Here is a 13,894-nt window from a genome sequence, read left to right as displayed (position 1 = left end):
GAAGTGAGAATGGGCCTACACCCTGACAACAACTCTATTCGCGTATGGAGACAAACAGGGGAACGAAATCATCCCTCAATGACTGTGGAACGTCATCAACAGTTTGGTGGTTCAATCTTGTTTTGGGCAGGTGTCATGTTTGGCCGCCGCACACCACTGGTTTCAATAGAGGGAAACATGACTGCTACCGTGTATGAGAACAACATCCTCCAACCCATAGTAAGTGATTTTGCAGAGACTGTAGGAGAAGGGTTCACTCTACAGGACGATAGTGCTCGGCCTCATCGTGCTCATAGTGTGCAGTGGTATCTGGTAGAACATGGGATCCAAAGAATGGATTGGCCAGCATGCTCACCGGATATGAACTGCATAGAGCATGCGTGGAGCTTTCTCAGGAGAGCCATTTCCAATCGTCTACATCACCATTAACGATTCAAGAACTCAGGAATGCTGCCTTGGAAGAATGGGACAATTTGCCTCAGGAGAGCTTAGATGCGTTGGTATTGAGTATGCCCCGTCGCATACAAGAGTGCCTCAGGGTTCGCGGAGGACCAACACGTTATTAAACAGGGTACTGAAAGCACCATTTCCTTTTCTTTGATGATGTACGAATTTCAACTTCCCTTATCTTTTCCGTTGTTTCCAAACAATGCAACTTTTTCATTTCATATTGAGTCCATTGTTAACAAATAGTGTATTTCTACTTTTAAGTTTATTCTGTGGAACCAAGAAACCCAATTATAATTTGTCTATTTTATTTTAATTAATAAAAACCGTTATATGCCTAATTATGCTTAACTTTTTTTGACCAGTGTATAATTCTACAATAATTACAGCAATAAAAATAAATAAAATACAATAAAATAAACCTAAATTTATTTCTAACTATAAATAAATAGATGCAATAAACCTAGGACTATAAATAAAAACTATTCTATAATAACGCCTATAATAAGCAAAAGTAAACCTAACTTATAAGTACTTCTATTTCATCCAACTATTACCAATTTAAGTAATTACATTATCACCTTAATTAATTACAAATCAACTTAATTAAATATCATCTTAATTAATTACATATCACCTTAATTTATTTACAAATCAACTAAATTACATATCAACTTAATTAATTACATGACAGAACTTAGATAATTACACTGCACCTACAATTACAATTTCAGTCTAATCTTCTCAACCATTCCTTAAATGTATTGATTTTGAGTGGACCACCCTGAAAGATTGCCGCAGGTAAGCTGTTCCAGTCTACTATTGTGCGGTTAACAAAGGAAAATTTTGCCACGTCCGTTCTTTGTTTTCTAGATTTAATCTTCCTAATATGATCTGTCCTGCCTAAGTATGATGGTGTTGCTAATCTAGCATTGATGTCGGTCCATGCTTTGTGTCCCATTTGTACCTTAAACAATGCGGTGAGTCTGGTTTTTCGTCGCCTTGATTTGAGAGATTCCCCCCCCCCCAAGTCATTTACTATCTCTTCACCATATCCCTTTCCCATTTTGACATATTTTGCTGCCTTACGTTGGACCTTTTCTATTGAATCTAGCTACATTTTGTCGCGTAAGTTTATACTAATAAACACTTAAAAATCTGCCTACAGTTTGTCGCGTAAGTTATTACTAATAAACACTTAAAAATCTGCCTACAGTTTGTCGCGTAAGTTTATACTAATAAACACTTAAAAATCTGCCTACAGTATGTCGCGTAAGTTATTACTAATAAACACTTAAAATAAACACTAATACTTACAAATAGCTTTTAGAGAACCCGGAGATTCGTTGCCGTCCTCACATAAGCCCGCCATCGATCCTAATCCACAGCAAGATTAATCCAGTCCCTATCATCATATCCCATCTCCCTCAAATCCATTTTATTATTATCCTCCCATCTATGTACGTCTTGGTCTCCCAAGTAACACTATATACATTTAAAATAAATACTCAAAAAGTAAAGTAATTTACTCACCGATATCAGTAACTTTGTAGTCATTGGAACAGAACCATAGCAAATTACCATTTGCTGAGAAAGACGTCGAATTTATTTTCTAAGGGAATTTCCAGAGCTTATGTCCAATATTATATAGAGTTTCTTCAGTGAGTAGGCTACTGTACGTGGCTGTCCATATTTCTTATCAAGAACACTTTCCGTTTCGCAAGATTTATTTATCAATCTTTGAATCGAACTTCGATTAGGAACTTGAACACTTGGGAATCTCTCTTGAAATAATCTCCTTACAGCACAAGCCGATTCTGTATGCACGTATGAATCATACATGAATACTCTTTGGGGAATAGAAGATCTGAATTAAGTCATATTAACTTAATTAATAGACTGTATTACGTCGCCTGAAGAACACGTACTTATCTTGCAAGAGTAAACTCAAACTGACTCCTGACGTGATCTGCAGCGCGGTGGGGGCGGGGTATCTTTAATCGTCTTAGAACTGGTTCTGCCGATTAGCCGTAAACCGTGAAAGCGCGAGCGCGCGGAGGATTGTTCATCGAGTATAAGCCCATCGTTAAAACATCAAAACATTCAAAAATAGGCCTACTCCGTGACAAAGTTAAGCACAGAGGCGTAACTATCGGGCATGTAGGGCCCACGATGCGGAGGGGGGGGGCAGAAAACCGTTCTATATTATACCTGAAGACATTATTTCGTTTTTGAATAACATTCATATTTCATTCATGCATTCCAAAAGTATACTATTTGCAGCATTCCTACAATAGTTGCGTTTCTTTCAACAATCTTTATTTTTCTTTCTGATGTCGCAACGTTAATCTCTATCCTGTTTCTCCAACACGTGTTCAACTCTGTCTTCGTCTCGCACGAACACTGCGCGGGTCATAATTTAAATGTAGTTTTGAATGAATCCGTCCGTGACATTTCAGAAACAAGAGACTTTTAAGCAACTCTAGAGCAAATTATGTGATTTTTAGTGAAAATTTACAGCGTTGTCAGGAATTAATAGTGCCTTGGATATAATAGGAGAACCAAACGCACTGAAAACTCTCCTACGGGGTGGTCTTTGTGAATTAATATCTTATTCGCGTCGAAAAGTGGGTTTTTGCAGATGATGAAATGATTTGAGAATATAATTCTGTTCTAGAACAAATCTTCTGGAAAAAATACAGTTCTTGCATTGAAAAAGAAACTCAGTTCCTTTGACTTTGTAGTTGTTCTTGTGTTCCAATGTAAAATATTACAATACAGCAATTTTGTTTCAAAATATTTACAAGAAAAGTCCATGATTTATTGATGCCCACAACACTGTTAAAATAAGCCCGAAATAATATGTTAGCATTGAGGTAGTAATTTTCGAGTAATCTTTTTCTTTACTTGGTTATTTAACGACGCTGTATCAACTACGAGGTTATTTAATGTCGATGGGATTGGTGATTGCGAGATGGTATTTGGCAAGATGAGGCCGAAGATTCGCCATAGATTACCTGACATTTGCCTCATGTTTGGGGAAAACCTAGGAAAAAACCCAACCAGGTAATCAGCCCAAGCGGGAATCGAACTCGCGCCAGAGCGCAACTCCGGATCGGTAGATTAGCGCCTTAGCCAACTGAGCTACGCCAGTGGCTGAGTATTGTTTTAAAGGAAGCAAAAGAAATCTCAAATTCCTGGAAAATACAATCTGTTTTCAAAACAACACTGGCAGCGCCATGTCAGAAATTTTTTTGATGAATTGACAGTTGACGAACGATTAAAGAATGCAAAAGAAAAGTTCGGAGTATTTATTTTTAATCGTTGCCTGGCATCATAATTCAGCAGCTTAAAGTACGCTTTGAAAGCAAGAACGACATCTCAGCTGAATTCTTTCTCCAGCTGTCATCAAAACTCAGCACCTTAACTGAAAAGGAAATGTTCGAAAAAGCTGACTTTACGAATATTATGCTACAGATTTATCTCTTAAGTTTTCTCAACAACTGATTATTTTTCGATCCATAACGATGGAAGATTTTTAAACTTTCAGCAAGAAAGGAACTGGCCGAATTATTAATCGTACAAAATCCTGTTATTGCCAACAGTCTTCCTGATTTGTATACAGTTCTACAACTTTTCCTTACACTACAGAAACTATCGAGCGCTCATTCAGTAATGTAAAACTAATGAAGACTTCATAACTTCATGAGGCATTTGCGTAGTACAATGTCGTAGATGAAACAGTTCATTATCTGTACTCGTCACTGAAAGTGAAAAATACAGGAATATTGACATCAAGAAAGCCGCTAGTGTGTTTCTGTCGATGTAATGGCTCTTTGGAAAATTGTGAGACAAGTCCATTATTATTATTATTGTTATTATTATTATTATTTTTTATTATTATTATTATTATTATTATTATTATTATTATTATTATTATTTAGTAAGTTAAAATTCACCACTGAAATAATATGCCAAGTGTATTACGAAAGATACATTGTTAACACAGCAATACAACAACTTTTGGCGTGGGCCCAATGAGAAGGAGTTCCAATGGATATTTTTGTTATGCTACTGAGAATTTAAGTTTAACTTACGGTAGAGAAATTTGTACTTCACGAGGTTTAGAAAAACCAGAGCTTCAGATGTCGTATCACGGACATTTTTTCAGAAAGAAAGAGCACCATATGGCGTTAATTTAAAGCCAATTTAAGGTAAAAAAAACTGCAATTATAACTATAGTGACGCATATATTTTCAATTCTTGTTCAACGGTCCCCGCTTCAATTCCGTTTCTTTACCATGCTGTGAATTATACTATATGTTTTAGGTTATTGTCTTGAGCTATTATTATAACTATAAGGCTCCGAAAAAATCACTTCGTTTTCATTCTAACCCCTTAAAATCTTATTTCACACATATAGGTAATAATATTTTTATAACTAAGCGGACATCTCTATTAACAAAGAGGTACTCTCTGGGCCTTTTGTACCTCCTCACTAATGGACTTTTAAATAATTCGCAACGAAAAGTAGACACGTTTCTATGCGATACTATAGCCTAACAATTTTTCTCAGCCAAACATTTTTCGTTGATACTAAATAATCAGTCAGTTCATTCTACGTAATAAGAAAAATCACGAAGGAAATCGTTAATACTGTTTTCATTTGAGTAGCATTATCTATTTTTGATTCCAAACAAAGACCCACCAATCTTTTACCTAAATGTTTACATTCCTTGTGCTTCATTCTGTATAAATTCTCCCTAAATGCACTTTTTCGTTATAAAGAATGCAGGAAACTTTCATTTTCGCGAAAATTTCGCAATCGATATTATTATAGGAAGACGAGAAAGTAAATGTTCTGTAAATAAGAAACCGTGTTATGAAAAGCGAATGGTAAAATTCAAAGAGACAGAATAGCAAATGCTTGCATTGTGTTCTACCTGATAAGATATATATATATATATATATAAAGAAATATTAGGCGACCTAAAAAATCGTAATATGTAATATATAACATGTTAGTACAGATGACGATGTTGATGGTGATGACGATGACCATGATGAAAATATTTTTTCTTCAAATTCAAAATTTCAAATTTTCAAATTTCAAATTTATTTACAATTTACATTTTACATGTTTATATCATCTGTGTAATCATGTGGAGTAACGGTTAGGGCGTCTGGCCGCGAAACTAGGTGACCCAGGTTCGATTTCCGGTCGGGGCAAGTTACCTCGTTGAGGTTTTTTCCAGGTTTTTCTCTCACACCCAATGCTGGGTAACTATCGGTGCTGGACTCCGGGCTCATTTCACCGGCATTATCATCTTCATCTCATTCAGACGCTAAATAATCTAAGATGTTGATAAAGCGTCGTAAAATAACCTACTTAAAAAGTGTTCTCTTAGATTTCTCTGTTTATTAAATCCTGGTATCTTTATTCTTAATTTTTTTATGAAATTCATTCTTTTGAAAATTCGACTGTGTTTAAGAATTTAATTTTTTCTGTATTTAAATCATGTCTTCTCTTATTGTTTTATTTGGAATTATATGTCTTTAAAGCTCTAAAGTCGTCGTGTGTAGACCTGACGACCTCAGTTAAACTCTATGAAACATGTATACGCCATGTATGCAAAATGTTGCTATGTGCAGATCAATGACGGCTACTTCGTCCATTTCTTCTCTCCTGATGACCTGAAGCCTCTGAGGAAGCAAGTCACCTTTGTGCTGGATGTCAGTGGATCCATGAGTGGTCGCAAGATCGAGCAGCTACGGGAGGCCATGACGATTATCTTAGGCGACTTGAATGAGGGGGATTTATTCAGCATTATTCTGTTCTCTGACGCGGTACAGGTAAGTGATAGCAAGTGGGACCCTCCAGAATAAAAAAAAAAGTTTATGCTTTGATTAATTTGAGAAATGTGGATAGCCATTGTCCTTCTGTGTCGAGATCAATATTGATCTGAAGTAATATGTATTACACTCTCTCTATAACCAAATTTTGCATGTAATATAAATAGCAAACGTTAAATTAAATTTATCATTCATAATACGAAAAATCTGAGAAATAAAGAGACAGTGAATGAATGTATTAACATCGCCTGAAACAACATGACATCAATATCATATCTCGAAGTGTTTACATGTGAAATAATGGGCACGTTAATAATCCAGATGGAGATAGGGTGATATAATATGTAGTGTAGGCTACCCGTCCTAGCCTTGTAATCCTTCAAGGAATGCATGCTAGATGGTGCTAATGTAGCGAGAAATGACAAGAGATTGCTACTTTATTTTAAAATACATTCATGCTATTTGCGAAACATTAATCTTTGTTTGACTTAAACGATAGTTATGGGCGCATTTCATCTTATCACCAGAAATTCTATAGTCATCACTCCCTCCTACTTAAATTTCGCCCTGTCTCTTGTTTCATCTCTCAGGGTTTGAAAATTGAGATGCAAGCTCAAAAAATATCGACAGTAAAACAAAATGCTTATTTTACATAGTTGCAGTATTTGTATCCTTATGTCATATATATATATATATATATATATATATATATATATATATATATCTAACTAAACAAAAATAGTAATAATGGCAGAGGCATCAATAATAATAATAATAATAATAATAATAATAATAATAATAATAATAATAATAATAATAATAATAATAATCATCATAGCTCAGCAGTTTGTATTTGAATTTCATCCCGATCATTTCTATTTGACCTATGTACATTTTAGTAGTTGCCCAAAATAGTTTTTCCATCTGTTCAGGATTGAATGAGAGTCAGCAAAGCAAGCAACCAATCTCATCTTTGATCACATTTACCCTTGCCTGATATCCGTCCTTAAATTCCTTTATGCCCTTATATAAATCTCTAATGTTTTTATTCTTACTATTTGTTTCTACCTCATTCAATTTTTCCTTCAAATAATGTCTCTTTTTATTCCTAAGCGTACGATTTGCTTCCCGTCTTTCACTGAAATAATTATCTCTATTCGCCTCAACTGGATCCTGTAAGAATTTCAATTTTGCCTGTTTCCTTCTTTCTACTAACATGCAACAATCTTCATTAAACCACGGGTTCTTTTTCTTAGTTTCGTAATAACATATGCTCTGCTCAGCTGCTATATTGATATTATCTCTGATATTTTCCCACATGCTATTAATATCTAACTCTTCCTTAACTTTATCAGAACTTTCTAAAGTGGCAAACCTATTTTCAATTTCGATTTGATAATATTACTTAGTTTCCTTGTCTTATAATTTCGGAATATTGGATCCACTCATTTTAAATTGTTGCTCTACTCGCTTGGTTACTCACAGCCGTTCTCTTAATTCTCCAATTACCAAATAATGGTCATAATTACAGTCTGCCACCCTGAAGTTTCGAATGTCTACTATACTAGTATGTCTTGGTTTATCTATCAAGATGTGATCTATTTGGTTGTGTGTCAATCCATGGAGAAGTCCAAGTATATTTATGTATATTCTTATCCTTCGAAGAAGTGGAAAAATTCAAATATCTTGGTACAACAGTAACAAATATAAATGATACTCGAGAAGAAATTAAACGCAAAATAAATTTGGGAAATGCTTGTTATTATTCGGTTGAGAAGCTTTTGTCATCCAGTCTGCTCTCAAAAAAGCTGAAAGTTAGAATTTATAAAACAGTTATAGGCCTATTACCGGTTGTTCTTTATGGTTGTGAAATTTGCATTCTAATTTTGAGAGAGGAACAGAAAAAAAGGATGTTTGAGAAAATATTTGGGGCTAAGAGGGCTGAAGTTACAGGAAAATGAAGAAAGTTACGCAACGCAGAACTGCACGCATTATACTCTTCATCTGACATTATTATGAACATTAAATCCAGGCGTTTGAGATGGGCTGGGCATGTAGCACGTATGGAAGAATCTAGAAATGCATACACAATATTAGTTTGGAGGCCGGAGGGAAAAGACCTTTGGGGAGGCCGAGACGTAGATGGGAGGCTAATATTAAAATGGATTTGAGGGAGGTGGAATATAATGATAGAGACTGGATTAATCTTGCACAGGATAGGGACCGATGGCGGGCTTATGTGAGAGCGGCAATGAACCCTCGGGTTCCTTAAAGGCACTAATAATAATAATAATAATAATAATAATAATAATAATAATAATGATAATAATAATAATGATAAGAATTATAATAATACATTTTAATTCGCTTTAGACATTTTGTTTCTAGCCGGTGATGCTTTATTTTCTGAGGATATTTTTCAGAAAAGTTTGGCATAATTTTCACTCTGAAGTTCCACTTTCAATATACTACAATTCTTTATTTGTCAGTTATTTTTATTATTTACCTTTATATTATTTTTTCTCCAAAATTCTTAAGTATTGGAAAATTAATCGTTCTATGAAATTGACGACACTTAATATCTTACAGAATGAAGTTTATTAGTGTGGGTATCCCGTCGTTCGTATAATTTTCTTTCTTTGTTATTAATATTACTCTATTGTTATCATTAATACCCTACTGTGTTATATTAAGCCTATTTTCCAGACACTCTATTCTGTGTCCATTATTCTACGACGGCAATGAAAGCTACTTAATGTGTGACTGGTTTATGAGTATTTTGTTAAGATTTATTTGGAATGATATTATTATTATTAAGTATGCAATTATTATTTTCAGGTTTTAGATCTTGCTCTCAATGAATCAGCAATGGAAACCAAGATGAATTCTTTTGCAGAGGGTAACAGAGACTCTTCAGATGAGCTAACGCCAACTGCCATAGCCGTGGCCACTCCCGAAAATATAGCGAAGGCCAAGAAATTCGTTGGAAAACTCACAGTCGTGGCTGGTATGTAACTTCACTGATAATAATATTAATAATAATAATAATAATAATAATAATAATAGTAATAATAATAATAATAATAATAGTAATAATAATAATAAAATTAATCATCATAATCATCTTAACGGTAGGCCGATATGACTATTCCGTACATATAGGAAACATTTACAATTCATCTTCCCGTCTTTTTCCTGGAGTCCCACATCCCTTTGACCTCTAGAAATGTATTTCATGATTTGTTGCACCAGCCTGTGATGATCCATTCGTAAGAGGTGTTCCTGCCATTTCTTTTTATTATTATGTATATTTTAATTGATCAATTATTATCAAATTATTGATCAAATTCCAGCAGAATTAATACAAGAGGGTGGAAGCGCATTATCTAGCGAAATTTATAAGCTTGTACTTGCTATTTGGGAAAAGGAAATTGTACCAGAACAATGGAAGGAGTCCATAATCATACCTATTTTTAAGAAGGGGGACAAGACTAACTGTAGTAACTTTCGAGGAATATCACTTTTGTTCACGTCGTACAAAATTTTGTCGAATATCCTTTTGAGAAGATTAACTCTATATGTAGATGAAATTATTGGGGAACATCAGTGTGGTTTTAGGCGTAATAGATCAACTATTGATCAGATTTTTTGTATTCGACAGATATTGGAGAAAAAATGGGAGTATAAAGGTACAGTACATCAATTATTTACAGATTTAAAAAAGGCATATGACTCGGTTAAAAGAGAAGTTTTCGGAATATGTAAGATAAGGACTTTCTTCTGTTAAATATTAACGTACCTTGTTAACATGTTTCGACCTATTTTCGGTCATCTTCGGAACTGGTCGTTGTTGGTCTTGGCGCCTCTTGTTTCCTGTGTGGGTGCGTTCGTAAATTAGAGTCAAAGAGTGTATGTGTTTTGAAATTGACCAGTTCCGAAGATGACCGAAAATAGGTCGAAACATGTTAACAAGATACGTTAATATTTAACACAAGAAAGTTCTTATCATACATATTCCGAAGTGATACAGTGTTAAAAGTTGTGTAATCAAGATGTATAAGAGAAGTTTTATATAATATTCTTACTGAATTTGGTATTCCCAAGAAACTAGTTCGATTAATTAAAATGTGCCTTAGTGAAACTTACAGCAGTTTCTACTTGATGCTTCTCCAATTCACTGCGGGCTAAAGCAAGGAGATGCACTATCACCTTTACTTTTTAACTTCGCTCTAGAATATGCCATTACGAATGTTCAGGATAACAGACAGGGTTTGGAATTGAACGGGTTACATCAATTCTTGTCTATGCGGATGACATGAATATGTTAGAATATGCCATTAGGAATGTTCAGGATAACAGACAGGGTTTGGAATTGAACGAGTTACATCAGCTTCTTGTCTATGCGGATGACATGAATATGTTAGGAGAAAATCCATAAACGATTAGGGAAAACACGGGAATTTTACTTGAAGCAAGTAAAGCGATAGGTTTGGAAGTAAATCACGAAAAGATTAAGTTTATGATTATGTCTCGTGACCAGAATATTGTACGAAATGGAACTATAAAAATTGGAGATTTATCCTTCGAAGAGGTGGAAAAATTCATTTATCTTGTAGCAACAGAAATATAAATGATACTAGGGAGGAAATTACACGCAAAATAAATATGGGAAATGCGTGTTATTATTTGGTTGAGAAGCTTTTATCATCCAGTCTGCAGTCAAAAAATCTGAAAGTTAGAATTTATAAAACAGTTATATTACCTGTTGTTCTTTATGGTTGTGAAACTTGGTCTTTCTCTTTGAGAGAGGTACAGAGATTAAGGACGTTTGAGAATAAGGTTCTTAGGAAAATATTTAGGCTAAGAGGGATGACGTTACAGGAGAATGGAGGAAGTTATTTAACACAGAACTGCACGCATTGTATTCTTCATCTGATATAATTAGGAATATTAAATCCAGACGTTTGGAATTGGCAGGGCATGTAGCACATATGGACGAATCCAGAAATGTATATAGAGTATTAGTTGGGAGGCCGGAGGGAATAAGGCCCTTGGGGAGGCCGAGACGTAGATGGGAAGATAATATTAAAATGGATTTGAGGGAGGTGGGATATGATGCTAGGGATTGGATTAATCTTGCTCAGGTTAGGGACCGATGGCGGGCTTATGTGAGGGCGGCAATGAACTTCCGTGTTCCTTAAAAGCAGTAAGTAAATATGTATTATGTATACTTTCATTGGTAGGCCTATTAAATATTTGCAGCTCATTTCTGATATCTTCATTCTCCTCAGAAATCTCATTTGCGTTGTTTCAATTTTCCTTTGTCTGTTTTGTTCAAGGTCCAGGTTTCGCATCCATAAGTTAGTCTATTATTGTCACCGCCATTACCTAATAAATCTTCATCTATGTGTCTTTTCTTGTTTTATTCGTGAGTGTTCTCCTTATAGTGCAATGATAAAAATTGGAACTTAAATATCTTATTTTTTAACCGTTTTCTGGGTTGTATGATATTTCAAAGCGTAGATAATTATAATTGGTTACTTGATCTCTTTTCTCGTTGTTTACAACAATCTTTGATCTAACATATATTTTTCCCTTAAAAACCATAGTTTTAGATTTTATAATTGAGATTTCTAAGTTGTATTTTAATATTGTGCTGTGGGTCATCTGGTGGCCATTTGTAGGTTATTCTTGCTAGAACGAACAGGACTTGAACATCGGGAAACATCACCGTATTTAAACCAATATTTCCTGAGGTAAAGTTGTTCTTTAATTTACTTTGCCATTCTTGAATAGCAACATCAATATATTTACGAAAAGGTGTGGGTAATATTGGGTACCCCTGCTTTACTCCTTGATTTATAATTTCAAATGTAGGACTTGCAATCCCACTCTCTATTGAAATTGCCGAATTATGATATAACATTTTTATTACATTAATTAAATGTTGTGGGTAACATGTAGGTTCCATTATATCCCGTAGTCTGCATCTAAGTACTCTGTCAAAAACTTCGACATACCGTAAAATGGGGTAACTTTGCACCATTTTCTAGTTAAAAATTTGTTTTCAGTCTGTATGTAGTCTTTAAATGTCTAATTTTCAGATGGGCATTTATTTTATACGTTGTAGGGGCATGCAGGAATGTATTTAGCCAGTCATATCTTCGAAAATAAATGTCTTTTGAAATTTATAATCTGCCAAAAATTGGTGCAAAGTTGCCCATAGTTGGGGGTTACTTTGCACAGCCAGAGTTTTAAGAGGGGTGGTGCAAAGTTTGCCACTGCTGGTGTTACATTGCACCATACATGAGTTAAAAAATGAAATATACTGTATCAGGAACAGATACTGCTCTAAATTGTAACACGGACAATTTTTTTTTTTTAAACTACACAAAATTTCAATATAAGTGGTCACATTCTTCTAAAATGTTGTTTCAAACATATTTTCAGTTCTTTCGAATGACAAGACGAAGCAACAGCACGTAAATAACTGTAAAAAATTATACGTATTATTTCGTCTCAAGTTCTGGAATGGAAAATAAGCGAGCCCTTTCTTGATACGGTACTTTCTTGGGTGGATTTAGTCCCCCAATTACATCCTCCCATTGATATTCCATAATATCGTCCCTTTGAGGTCATTTGCATTTGTATCCCTCTCAGCATTTTCCTTTGGCATATTTGGAGATCGTTACCAAGTTTGGTAGTGAGAGACCATGTATGACTTTAATATGTAATAAAAAGAAAAACAAATTCAAGTAATTTAGCTGTAATACAAAGTGTGAATTATAGTAAGCTTTTTTAAACTTCATGGAAGGTCCTCAAATCAAAATAATGTAATTAAAATTAAAAAATTCTGCGTTTGTGTTATTGTGCAAAGTAACCCCAATTTAGTCTCAAATACACCTTGATTAGAAAATTATTCTGTAACACCATTTGGCGACAAAACAGCTGCACAAGCGAAACTAGAAAGTCTAAATGCTTGAATAAGGAACAGATACACGTATAACTTATCTTGAGATTGAGCACACCATCTGTGATGAAAGATAATTAATTTGATCTATATTTCAATCAAATTATGCACACGTTCTGTTGTTAAATTATAGAAATACCATAAACAAATTCTATGACACAAACATTGAAAAAGTACTATACACATATACCATCTATTGGTGGAAGTGATGAACAAATAAATTTGGTTCACGTAAACACCCCTAGACTTATATAAAAAGTTTTTCATAGATGGTGCAAAGTTACCCCTGCAAGTGCAAAGTTACCCCATTTTACGGTAGTCAACAAATAAAATATGGGTTTCTAGGTTATATTCACGTCTCTTTTGTGTTAATTGTTTTACTATAAGGATAGAGTTGTTGCAAGAGCGACTTTTTCTAAACCCATGTTCCTCTTCTCTTAACACTGTTTCACTAATTAAATTTCCTATTTCTAGTGACTAGGCTTTGGACAAAGAAGCACAAGACTTCGAAACTAGTCAACTAACGTAAACTTCAATATTAACATAGTGTAGAAGTAGGAAATTTAATCAGTGACATTATATAAATGTTACAGTGCATGTAGAAAAATGAAGTAACATTGTTTC

General features: G+C 34.4%; 1 protein-coding gene across 1 annotated transcript in view; it reads left to right on the top strand.

Annotated features, from left to right (window-relative positions):
- Positions 1-13,894, top strand: part of LOC138705004 (inter-alpha-trypsin inhibitor heavy chain H4-like) — a 50,538-nt gene that overhangs the window by 16,759 nt on the left and 19,885 nt on the right. The window contains exons 6-7 of the mRNA XM_069833535.1: positions 6,100-6,300; positions 9,139-9,307. Coding sequence (XP_069689636.1) covers positions 6,100-6,300; positions 9,139-9,307 — 370 coding nt within the window. The remainder of the gene's footprint in view (positions 1-6,099; positions 6,301-9,138; positions 9,308-13,894) is intronic.

The sequence above is a fragment of the Periplaneta americana genome, chromosome 8 (genome assembly GCF_040183065.1).
Source record: "Periplaneta americana isolate PAMFEO1 chromosome 8, P.americana_PAMFEO1_priV1, whole genome shotgun sequence".
In the NCBI taxonomy this organism is placed as follows: Eukaryota; Metazoa; Arthropoda; class Insecta; order Blattodea; family Blattidae; genus Periplaneta; species Periplaneta americana.
This window is presented reverse-complemented; position numbering and strand designations above follow the sequence as displayed.